Source organism: Uloborus diversus, chromosome 5 (genome assembly GCF_026930045.1).
Source record: "Uloborus diversus isolate 005 chromosome 5, Udiv.v.3.1, whole genome shotgun sequence".
Lineage (NCBI taxonomy): Eukaryota > Metazoa > Arthropoda > Arachnida > Araneae > Uloboridae > Uloborus > Uloborus diversus.
Window position 1 is genome coordinate 15,890,642 of NC_072735.1, and position 13,009 is coordinate 15,903,650.

A 13,009-nucleotide genomic window follows, 5' to 3' on the forward strand; every position below is an offset into this window, starting at 1 on the left:
GAGAATTACAGTATTTCTAGTAGTATTGTATTTTCAGCAATGTAATTTTCCTAAATACTTCCTGTACAACTCTAAATAGTGCAAGTTAAAAAATGTTGCATTAATAATTATAGCTGCACAAAAATGGCAAGTTAACAAGTACGAGATAACTCGTAGTTGGCATCCTAGAAAAGAACTCAATCTACGAGTTATCTCGTAGTTAGCAGTCAACGTGTTGAAAGTTCTTTTTTTTTCTTTCAATTTATTCATTTGTTAATACTTCTAAATGTTTTAATTAGAAATTAGTGCTGTTTTTTAATTTATAATTGTATTCATCAACTTACAAGCATAGTGCCATTATAAAACATAGAGCTCTTCTTTTTAATTCCAAACATTATCTCCACTATAGTATGGGAAAGAACCTACACTTCAACATAAAGCTCTGAAGAAGCATTTTTATTTTTAAAACTAAATTTTACAGCCAAATTAAATCAGAATTCCTATAAAATCAATGCATTTTCAAAATATAAATCGAATCTGAATCTCATTGATGTATATATTTTTTAATCACATAGAATAAAATATTTATGTTTATAAAATATTAATCCTGTTGTAATCAAGTAAACACTGTTAAAGTAACTCAAACTAATGCATTTGTAATAGAAAACTAGAAACACTGCAACCATATTATAATAAAAATCGTTTCGTGGCTAAAAAATGACAACATGGCACATGTGACACTGTAGGTCTCACGTCTTTGGTTCACATAGTATGCTAAAATGAAACAATTTATTAGTGCATTTTGCATATATTTTTATAGTAAGAAAATTTAAAAGGTATGAAACTGTGTAATACAGTAGAATACCTTTATAACGCCAACCTATATAACGCAATTCTCTATAAACCACACAACTTTTCAGAAGTAAACAATAGGTTTTGAAGTTCAAAAAATTCCTCTGTTTTGCATTGCAAACATAAAAATTGTTAGGCAAATCAAATTTCGAAACAGTTTTTCTATCTTTCCATCATAATTCAAAGCTTTTAAATGAAATTATTCAAAGTAAAAAGAAAATACCAGATGGCTCTTGAAAACGCAGCTGTTACGCAAACCATGAAGCTACCAGAAGTACAAGATAATTCACTTTCATTTGATTTTGAGACATATTTATTTGCCAATAACTAATTCTATAATTAGTGCTTTACTACTCATTGCTGATAAAACCCACTCTGAAGTGCTAATATAGATATATTCTGAATATTAGTTTCAAAATTTGTGAAACAACCTATATAACGCCAAAACCTGTATAACGCAAAAGCTCTGGTCCCAAGGTGTGCGTTATAATGGTCTTCTACTGTAATGTAATGATCTTGGCACTAGGAAAAAATGTGCTGTTTTCTAAGTTTTTGAAGGGGTTTTTTTTTTTTTTACTGTTATTATTTTTTCCAAAATGCTTACCTCAATATATTTAAAAACTTCTCAGATTCTAAGCAATGCTTTTTCTTTTCTCAGCGCCTCCTGTACTTATCACAAGTTTCTCACAAGATTTAGAAATTACCAGGGGAAGTGATATTGCATTAGATTGCACTACTGTTGCTTCGCCATTACCTGAAACCATGTGGTACAAAAATAATCAAGTTTTTTTGGATTCTAAAGAAAATAAGTTGATTAAGGACAACAATCAAACTATGATTTTGAAAAATGTCACTATTTTGGATGCTGGACAGTACACCTGTATTGCAAGTAATCCTGTCGGAGAAATTTCTAAGTTGTTTAAGCTCAGAGTTTCAGGTAAGTTAAAAGCAACTTTAGAGTTTCAAATCAAAATTATTTTATTTAGTTCTCATTTTTGAAAGAGAATATATCTGAAATTTCTCTCTCATGCTCTAAAAATTCTCAGGTAGTTTTATAACTTGAATCTTTGATGGGAATGCCTTCAAGTGCTAGCTAAGTATGTATACTGAAATATACGATAAATTCTACAATAATAATGTGGAACAGTGATTTGCAAGCAGTTGACTTATGAAACCCTTAGGATTATAAGTTTCTTCTGGCAACCCCATCCTTAAAGAAATACGTCCAAAAATAATTTTAAGTAAATTAATAACTAATAATGTTAGAAGTTTATGTAAAGATGGTTAAAGACAACTTCCATTTGTCACCCATACTTGTACGAGGCATGTTTTTAAAGTAAGTACCGTTTTGATATAAAAAAAGAACGAGTACAGATAGAGCAAAGAAATTGATTGCACAAAAATCTACCATCCTTACGCTATTTTTTGACATTGCTCCCGTGATTTTCCAAGCATTTGTCATAGCGTGGTACAGGTTTTTGTATACCTATTCATAGAAAATTGCCGCCTGTGTAGTCAGCCATGGGATAACAGGTTCTCTGAGCTCATTATTGCTGTTGTGCCACAGACCACCTACGAAAGACTTTAGATGCCGAAACAAATGAAAGATGTTGCGAGCGAGGTGAGGGCAGACTAGAGGATGTTCAAAAACGCCCCAGCCAAAGCCCTGTAAGAGTCCTCATGGTTGACTAAACGGGCGGTAACTTTTTACGAATAGGTATACAAAAACCTGCACCACGCTATGACAAATGCTTGGAAAATCACGGGAGCAATGTCGAAAAATAGCGTAAGGATGGTAGATTTTTGTGCAATTAATTTCTTTGCTCTATCTGTACTCGTTCTTTTTTTATATCAAAACGGTACTTACTTTAAAAACATGCCTCGTATTAATTATGTTTAGTGACTGGGCAATGCTTTTCATTTTATTATCTATTGTTTTTATTACATATTGTTGATTACTATACTGTTGAAATTTAACCTTATTAATACTACCTGAAGTCACATTTCATATGTATTCTTCTTTATATTTTCGGTTAATATAAACTAGTCAACAAATTTGAGTGCTTTATGCTTTTTTTTTCTCTTTGTTTTTTCAAGTTTTTAATTTCACACTTGGAACTCTTGTATGTGTTGCAACACAGTTTGCAGACCACTGATATTGAATAATAGTATAATTGGGGGGGGGGGAGTTCTGCATCAATATATGTTTGTAAAATATCTTATTGCTATTGTTGAAAATCTTTAAACAGTAAAGATTTGTTGTTAGCATATAACGTTAAATAATGAAGAGGTTTTGTATATAGTTAAGAGAAAATCTTAGTTTAACCGTGATCATATGCTTGAGTGCCTGATGTGATGTTAACATTTATGGTCTCCCAAATATTGAGGGAAAAAAGTATTTGTAATAAATGCTAAGTGTCTATATACATCCCTCTCTTTCTTTCTCTGTGGGAGAGAGACATCTATGCAAGGAAATTACTTCTACAAATTAAATTTCTGATAACATTTGATAATAACACTTTCATTTAGCCATAATGGTACTATCCATATTTTTCAGAACTTATGATGTGCTCAATGCAGTTAACAAAAATAATCAAAATCGATGTCAATGCGGGCAAAACAAAGTCAGAAGCAACTGAATTATGTATATCCCATCCTGATTGAGGTTATGTGATGCAGAAAGGAAAAAATTTTTTTTGAAGATGCGGCACCTTCTTTGCAAACTTAATTAAGATTTGATAAGTGCAGAGCTTTGGTACATCACGTAGAAACTCACTTTCACTTCCATTATCACTTCATTCCGTGAATACAAAAAATGAACTGTTCTGGTTTTTGAAACTTTGAATAACATAATGCATTTGTTTTAAAGTAGGAGGGGATTATACCGAACACTTTATCTTACGTACTAAATGATGGAAACTAGTTAAAATGCAGAAGGGAAGACAGATCTATATATGTGACAATATACATTGCAAGTATATTTTTTGAAGGCATTTTTTTTTTCTTCTTTTCAGTTGCTCCAAATTTTCTGAGACCATATGTTAGGCAACATCGTATTTTGATGAATAATTCCCTTCAATTAGATTGTTCAACTGACGGTCTTCCAGAACCCATGGTGAGTATATGTGCTGACTGTGCTCTGAGTTAAACATGTAATAGCATAATAATTCTTAGATCTTAAAGGGTTATTTAACCCTTTTCGCTTGACATCTGGGGCAGCTTCGACAATGTAAATAGCGCTATGTACTAGCATGTTGAGTGCTGTCCAATGCAAACTATCTCATATCTTAATATCACTAGTACAATGGCAGTATACAGTAAGAAAAAAGAAATAAGTGTAAGGGTTTAATGCCGGAAAATAAATTTATGCAGGGTGAGTTTTTAAAGTTTGTTCAACCAGTATATATTAACTTATGTAAAATTCACTTTTCTAGGATGCGACAGAGTAATATAATAGTTAACAAATAAAGAAGTGGTGAGACTAAATAAATTTTAATTTTATCAATTTGAAAAAGAAAAAATTCTGGTTGTTCTGCTAGGAAATCAGAAAATTTCAATTTTTTGAAAAGAATCAAAGAATTATCAGGAGATTTTGTTAAATTTCTCCAAATATCAGGAAAAATTATGGTTTACAATGATCTAAATCGGCAATACAGTAGAGTAACCCCTCAAATAAACATTGAGGTTGATTTTGAAAAATTCACTAAAAGAACAGAAAGCCTTTACCTGTCCTTTGTTACTGCTTAATTAATTGTATTTCAATAACACGGCAGATATGCTCATAGTAAACAAAAACAGAATAGTTAAGTTACAAATTTGAATATTTGTACTTGCCTAAGTACCAAATCTTGTCAAAAGCCCATGCTTTTGGATTCTTATACTGATACATACTGGGAAAAAAATAACTTATTTAAACAATTTCAATGTAAACAACTTTCATATCAACCAGGGACAAGATGAACAGATGTACCGTATTATTAGTGACATGTCCAGTAAGGGATCCGTTATCATAATGGGGGATTTCAATTTTCCGGGTATTGATTGGAATAATTTTTATTCTGGTAATGGCAAAGAAGAGGAATTTTTAAAAGTAATTGGTGACTGTTTCTTAGATCAAGTTGTAACTCAGGGAACTCGAGAGGAGGTCATTTTGGATCTAGTTTTTTGTGACATAGGTAGTTTTGTTCAGGGGTTGAGTGTAGGGGAGCATATTGGAGATAGTGATCATAACAGCATTAGGTTCTGGGTTAAATTTGAAGTGTGCAAAGATGATAATTTTAGGTTTGTGCCTAATTTCAGAAACACCGATTTTGTTGCACTTAGGCAGAGCTTGAAAGAGGTTTTTTCGTCAGGGTTGGAAAATAGCGACGTAGATCAGCAGTGGACGGAATTTAAGGATGAACTTGCTAATACCGTTGGGGACTATGTTCAATTTAGGAGAAAAGGTGTTAGTACCAATATTTGGCCTATGTGGTTCTCCAGGAAGACTAAAGAAGCTCTTAATTATAAGCAAGCCACTTTTCGTAAGTTTAAAGAAACTGGTCAGAGTGCGGAGAGGCTCCAGTATGGTAAGGCAAGGCGAAATTTTAAGTATTTGGTACGGATTCAGAAAAGGGAATTGGAGCAAAGGCTGGCAGATGACATTGATGGGAACCCTAAGGGGTTTTTTGCTTACGCTAATTCTGGGAAAGCTCGAAACAGTCAAATTGGGCCTTTGGTTGATGAGTATGGAAATTTAATCCAAAACGATAGGGATATTGCAAATGTTCTAAATAACTTTTTTTCCAGTGTGTTTAACGATAACTGTATCTCAACAGTTGACACTAACAAGACACAAGCTATTATACAGCTTGAGGATTTTGTATTTTCCAGGGAGGAGGTTTTATTTCATTTGAAAAAGATTAAAGCAACTAAAGCTCCGGGACCAGATAATATCTATCCAAAAATTTTAGTTGAATGTGCAGAGGAATTAGTGGATGTTATTTTGAATATTTTCAATGCTTCTTATAACTCGGGGACGGTGCCAGAGGACTTGAAGCTGGCTAACATAACGCCACTCTTCAAGAAGGGGTCTAAAGGTATTGCTGGGAATTATAGACCTGTAAGTTTGACTTCGGTGATTTGTAAGATTTTTGAAACTTTGATCAAAATTAAGATCACGATGTTCTTAGAGACTAATAGTCTGTTGACTAGTTTGCAGTATGGTTTCAGGAAAGGTAAATCCTGTACTACTAATTTATTGCATTTCTACGACAAGGTTACCTCAGCTTTAGATAACAAAAAATGTGTGGATGTTGTTTATATTGATTTTCAAAAAGCTTTTGACAAGGTACCGCATGTTGCTCTTCTCAGCAAGTTAGCTGACATTGGAATAGGAGGAAAAACTTTACTTTGGGTTAGAAATTGGCTTACTGGTAGGAAGCAAAGAGTAGTTGTGAGAGGAAATCATTCTAATTGGAGTGATGTTTTAAGTGGGGTTCCTCAGGGATCAGTTTTAGGGCCTCTTTTGTTTATTATATTTATGAATGACATCAATGAAAATATTTCTGGAAGCATGAATTGTTTTGCTGACGATGTAAAAGTTATGGGGATTGTCGAAAATGAAGAACAAGTAAAACAGCTGCAAGAGGATTTAGATCATATTACTAAGTGGGCAGATAAATGGGGTATGGCAGTTAATGTAGGGAAACGTCAAGTGTTACACTTAGGTCATGGAAATAAGCGTATGAGATATCGTTTACAGGGTTCAGTCATAAATCAGGCAGAAAATGTTATGGATCTGGGTGTCTTTATAAATCAGGACTTCAAGTTTAGTCAACAGTGCAGTATTGCTAGTAACAAAGCCAACAAAATGCTTGGGTTCATCAATAGATCTATTTCAAACAAATCTAAGAAAGTTCTTCTGCCTTTATATAGGAGTTTAGTAAGACCTCATTTGGAGTATGCTGTTCAGTTTTGGTCGCCTTATCTGAAGAAAGATATTTTTGTATTGGAAAGGGTTCAAAGAAGGGTAACTAAATTAGTAAGGGGACTCTCAGATTTAGATTATGATACCAGACTTAATAGGCTTAACATGTATAGCCTGGAGCAAAGGAGAGTCAGAGGGGACATGATTCAGTTATTTAAATTTATCAAAATGAAAGATGTAAATGGATTAAATTTTTGCGGGGAAAGCAGGACAAGGGGTCATTGTTTTAAGCTATTTAAATCTCAGGCTAACTTGGAAATCAGGAAAAACTACTACTTTAGCAGGGTCGTGGGCACTTGGAATAGCTTACCGGAAGAGGCGGTAATGAGCAAGGGAGTGGATAGCTTTAAGAGGGCCATTGATCTTCATTGGGGACTAATTAATTGACTAGGACCAGCCCAGCTGGGCCCAGAGCCTGTTGCTGGTCGTCACATTTGTATTTGTATTTGTATTTGAAGAAAATTAAACTTTGCATTTGTACATTATTAACAAAATGTTAAATGCCCACTTTCGCTTAGTTAATCGAATAAACTGTTCTAAAAACTAAGTTATAAATTATTACAACATTGTTTTGAACTCAGCAATTATGACTTCTAAGTTTTAATTTTTGTACTGTTTAAATCAGTTATCAAATTTGTTAATTTTCTTTTGTAGTTCGTCTGGCGAAAAAATGGTTTGTTAATAACTCATGCTCTTTTTCCTGGGGTAGAATTTATGAATTCTAAAAGCCTCTTAAAGATTGATCATGTTCAAGAGTCTGATGCTGGAACTTACTCCTGTGTTGCAATAAATAAAATTGGATCAAGCAGCCGAGATTTTGAAGTGAGTGTGTTAGGTCAGTGCAGTTCATTTATCCTGATTTACGAAGATAAACATGCCTCTTTTTATGATCATTTGATTCTTTCTTGAACATCTTAGTCTATGAAATACTCCGCCGGCCGAGGACTGCAGTTTCGTGCTTATTAGCACTCATCAGCCCGGCAAAGGAAAGTGACTGGGCTGGGGATGGAAAACCTCTTAAGGAAGCCAAGAGTGCCAAACAAACTGGTAGCTAATATAGAATTAGCACAGACTAGACCAGGACCGGATTTTGGGGAGGGCAGGTGGGGCTACTGCCCCGGAGACTCCACAGCAAAGGGGCCCCCACAATACCATTTTTGCAAAATATCCTAACTTTCACCGGTCGAAAATACCGCATCTATACATATATATCAAAAAATTCGGATATATATCAAAGTATCGGATATTTTTGAAAATATGATGATCTTTTCGAACCCTGATTAGGGGCCTCCACTCCTTCGTTGCCCCGGGGCCTCCACACTTCCAAATCCGGTCCTGGACCAGACAAGTGACCGAAGTAATGGTTTCGGTTCAACTAGAAGAATGAAGGCAAAGCATGGTACATTCAGTAAATTACAGGTCGTCTGGTCTGTGCTAATTCTATGTTAGCTACCAGTTCGTTTGGCGCTCTTGGCTTCCTTAAGAGAATTTCCATCTCCAGCTCAGTTACTTTCCTCTGCCGGGCTGATGAGTGCTAATAAGCACAAAACTGCAGTCCTCGGCTGGAAATGACTGAGCTGGCGGTGTATTTCATGCATTTCTACTTTATCCCTGGCTAATGGGCTGTAATATACTGAATGTACATCTTAGTCTACTCAAATAAAAAAAAAATTACTTACATTCCATTTGACATTTGCTGACATGCAAAGATCAATTATGTGGAAAGGGTTGAACATTACCCAGAAAAATATAAACATATATGTTACTATGAGAGACCTAAATCTAGATAGTGTTGCCATTTGCCAGTGAATCTCAACAATTGCAAAGCAGATGCATTGGTGAAATACTTAATGTTTAATTTTATGTGTACACATTAACCAATGAATGTTGACATTCACTTGTTCTGGTTTTTCACAGTAGCATATGTATCTCTGAATATTAAGAAGAAATCATACTTATAAATGCAGTGATAAAATAATATAAGCTGCTTGTTTTGTAACACAGAACTAAAAAAAAATAATACATAAAATATTCTTTATTCAATTCTTATTAGCCTTCAATTAAATATATAATTTATATAACATGCATGATGTATGAATTCTGATTTTATGAAATATTTTGATTTATATCCTTTGATAATTTCTACTCTCTTTATGCTCCTTCCTTGAAATTTTTTCAATGCAAATTGAAATTTATGTATCAAATTCACACTTTATCCTCATTCCCAAATTTCAATTTTGCCTAAAAGTAACTTTTTAGCAATGTATAAGCAAGACTACAGTTCTTTTTGAATAAATTCTTGACCTTGGCTGATTTTAAAATCGTTGTTTGCTACTTTTACAAAATCAATCCATAAAGAATGTAGAATAAAGTAAATTATAAAAGTTAGAACTCATATTTCTCAAAGGCCAATCGCTTTTGAAAATTGTGTTAAGTCCTAAAAGTACAATAGCGATCCTTTCTTATCTGGAGCCGAAAATGTTCATTCATTCATTCTCTTTAATGTTTTATATACTTTGTTTAAAAGTTATTTCTATATATATCTGATCAAATATGATCTTTTCAAGTACTTAACTCATTTTCAAAAATATGCTCGTGATTTCAAATACAATGTTTCAATTTCACCATACAGGTACGCCACAAATCCAAGGAGAAAATTTGGAAGAAAAAGAGATTATGTTGCAAGAAATTACTTCTCTTAATTGTGTTGCTTTTGGAAATCCTTCTCCTACAGTTCATTGGTATAAGGATGGTAAAGAAATGCTCTTAAACAATGTTGGACAATTTACAGAAAATAATAATCAGCAGCTGACTATTCTTAAAACAGAAGAAGCTGATTCAGGAATTTATACCTGTTTAGCTACCAATGAAGTTGGTCAAGCAAGAAAAAGTTTTAAGTTAACTGTTTTGGGTAAGTATCCATACCTTCTGTTTTGGTTTTATCACATTTATTGTTCATCATTATTTTTTCATAGTTATTAAATAATGCACATATGAGTATTTTTTGTCTTCAGTTGTAAAAAATTTCCTTTTTTTCTTGCATATTTATTAAAAGTTTCATTATTTTTGTTTTAAGAAATTATTCTTTTTTCATAATATTTTACCTTCCGTGAAAAATCAAATTTTCAAGTGAAATTTTTAACACATAACTGATTTCAATTTGTCTATTCTTGAGGAGTTTAGGCTTACTGCCTCTTCCTCTGATTAGCTTAAAAGAGCCTATTCAAGATGCAACATGTGTTTATTCAAGATGATATAGTGTTGAATTCAATTATCATCTACAGTTATGCCTGTTTATAGCAAAGTCGATTGGACCAATTAGAATTTCACTATAACCAGTGGCGTCCCTAGAAAGGGGGGGGGGGGGGTCCTCCACGGGTCACCCATCTGGGGAGTTGCACCCTAAAGAGAATTGCACATTTTTGGGAAATATGAAGCTAAAATGCATTTTTAAGGTTACGAATTTGAAAATTGCTCAGAGGAAAACCCCCTTACCCCCCTCACTTTTATTTGTTTTTTGTACATTATCCCACTTAAAATTTTGTTATTACATAAATGTAGTTGTTTCTGAAAATTTGAATTTTATGCTTACATTAAAAAAAATTTCTTTTGCATCTGTGGGGGAAGGGAGGACCCCACAAATTACTGCCCCGGGTGAAAGCCATGCTAGGTACGCCACTTCTATAACCATTACTTCATTTTAAAAGGGTAGTAATACATGGCAAAACATAAAGGGAATAAAACTACTGTCCAACCACGGATTGTAGGGAATTTTCAAACGTCCAGATAAGATGAATCTATCTGAATGAGGGGGAAAAGTAAAAATTTGATGCTGGTATTCCGCTTCTTTGAATGAGACTCTGCTCCTGCAAAAGCTGGCATCGCTAAAAAATAATAGATTCGTCCATTTCCAGCTGCTGAATGGATGTTTGTCTTTCCAATCCGTGTTCAGACAGTATTGTATTTTACCCATAAATTTGATTTCTGCAGCTTCTCTATAAATGGGCGAGATCATGGGCGTCCATATGCAAAGTTGCAAGGGGGGGGGGGGTCAAATATTTTCCCCGTTGTTTAGCTGGATATTTTGCCCGTGGAAACTGATTTTAGGACAGATTAGAGTCATTAAAATTTGACATTTTTATTAACTTATTCTTTAATGGCTGGAGAAGAAATGCTTTTGCATTTTTGCAAAGAAAAAAGTACTAAAAGCAAGGAAGTTCTAATTTCAAAGGGGGTCTTGAGCCCCCCCCTCTTGTCCCCCTATATGGGGGCCTTGGGCGAGACGATTTTTAAGATGATCTAAAAATAAAAATTAATCCTTAACATGATAAAAAGTGACGAATGCTTTTATTTTTATTTCTGAAATGATTACTATTTAATGTATTTTTTAGCCTTGCCACAAATAAAAGATCAATCCGTAACTGAAACTTTTCGAGTCAAGGAAAATGATGATTTAAATCTTCATTGCGAGGCTGTTGGAACACCTTCACCAACAATAATGTGGATGAAAAATAATAATCTTTTGCCAGCAACATTGTACCCTGAAGAAACAACTTTAAGACTACATAATGTTACAAAGAATGATGCTGGAAGATATGCCTGTGTTGCTTCAAACAAAGTTGGGACTGATGAGAAAGATTTTAATGTCATCATAATGTGTAAGAGCTCTCAATTGCTTTGTTTTATTCTTTTGCATTGAAATATTGTTATTGATTTATGCAGATATTCTGTTCTTTGTGCAATAATTTCAATCTTTTAAGAACCAGATTTTTTAAAATTTTAGCTATTTACTAGTGACTAGTTACTAGTGGACTTAATTCTGGACACTTTTCAATATTCATCATCTAAAATTGTATAACAGATTTATTTATTTCACTTAAATCATTTATATATAACTTTTCTAATATGTATGTATTAATTACATGTGAATATTATATATTTTTAATTATTAAACAATAGCAAATGTTACAATAACAATAATATAATTTCACAATATTAAATCAGAATTTAATAATCAATATTAAATCAATTATTCAATCAATATTTTGCAGAAAACTAATACTTCTTATTATTTTTTTATTTACGAAAGCTTATTATCTTAACAAATCAAAATTCATTTGAAAACAATATTTGTTTATTAATTTGCATTAAAAAATAAAAGAAACTAAACATATTATAGAAGTTATAAATTAATGATTTGGGGGAAATAAATAAATCTAATAATTCATTATACAATGTTAATGACGAAATCTTTAAAAAAATTTAAAGTTTCCAGAATGAAGTCCACTAGTGTACAGTTTAAGTATGAAGAAAACAAATAAAGTCGTTTTTAATTTTCATTAAAATCTTAATTTAAAATTAAACTTAATTTGAAACAGAAACCGAGTTTGAAAATATAAACGCAAGCACTACTTGTAGTGTAAAGTAACTAAATCACTTAAACTTCTATTCATAATAGTAAAACAAATGGAAGTAGCTTCCATCAAGTTATCAGGTGGTGAAAAAATTGTTTTCCTTTAAAACTGTTTTTCAACTGTTAAATGAAATGTTTACGCAAGAAATACTTACATTTTAATACTTAAGGTGTTCTTATGCTCACCAGCCATGTTTCTTTCAGAAAACGTTGTGATGGCTGTTCATTCAGTAAAGCTGCTATTCCATGTGTGAAATAAAATATTAATCTGCTAAAATATGCGCAACAATGTTAAAAGTTCACTGTTGCAAGTTTTATATTTTTTAACTGTGGTCACAATAACCCTTGACCTTCTTTCATCTACATATACTAAATAATTTTGCTTTATTTTTACCTATTTATATTTATTAAAATGTATGATATATACAGTTATATATTTATATAATTTTGATTTTCTTTTAGCACCCCCAAGAGTTGAGAAACCCTCAACATATTTTAAGCATCCCTTGAAAGAAGAAAGGAAAGAAAGTTTAGAAAATCAACCTATTGTGTTAGTTTGTCCATTTTCTGCAAATCCATTTCCTCATTTTATATGGATGAAGGATTCTAAGATGATTGATGCATCGATTGATCCTTTTATTAGCATTTCTAATAATGGAAAGAATTTGCACATAAAACATGCAAAGGCTGAGCATATTGGGAAATATGTTTGTATTGCAAAAAATGAAGCTGGTGAATCAAAATATGAATTTCTCATTGATGTATTTGGTAAGAATTTTCTTTTATTTATTTTATTT

The 13,009-nt window shown here is 32.6% G+C and overlaps 2 protein-coding genes across 2 annotated transcripts in view; one reads left to right on the forward strand and one right to left on the reverse strand.

Moving 5' to 3' along the window:
• The window catches only part of LOC129223366 (transforming growth factor-beta-induced protein ig-h3-like), a gene marked incomplete in the record, with an annotated part of 615,676 nt that overhangs the window by 129,405 nt on the left and 473,262 nt on the right, over positions 1-13,009 (reverse strand).
• LOC129223370 (hemicentin-1-like) overlaps positions 1-13,009 on the forward strand; it is a 181,411-nt gene that overhangs the window by 56,455 nt on the left and 111,947 nt on the right. The window contains exons 21-26 of the mRNA XM_054857950.1: positions 1,490-1,768; positions 3,846-3,946; positions 7,454-7,634; positions 9,432-9,710; positions 11,191-11,457; positions 12,675-12,980. Of these exons, the coding sequence (XP_054713925.1) occupies positions 1,490-1,768; positions 3,846-3,946; positions 7,454-7,634; positions 9,432-9,710; positions 11,191-11,457; positions 12,675-12,980 (1,413 nt within the window). The remainder of the gene's footprint in view (positions 1-1,489; positions 1,769-3,845; positions 3,947-7,453; positions 7,635-9,431; positions 9,711-11,190; positions 11,458-12,674; positions 12,981-13,009) is intronic.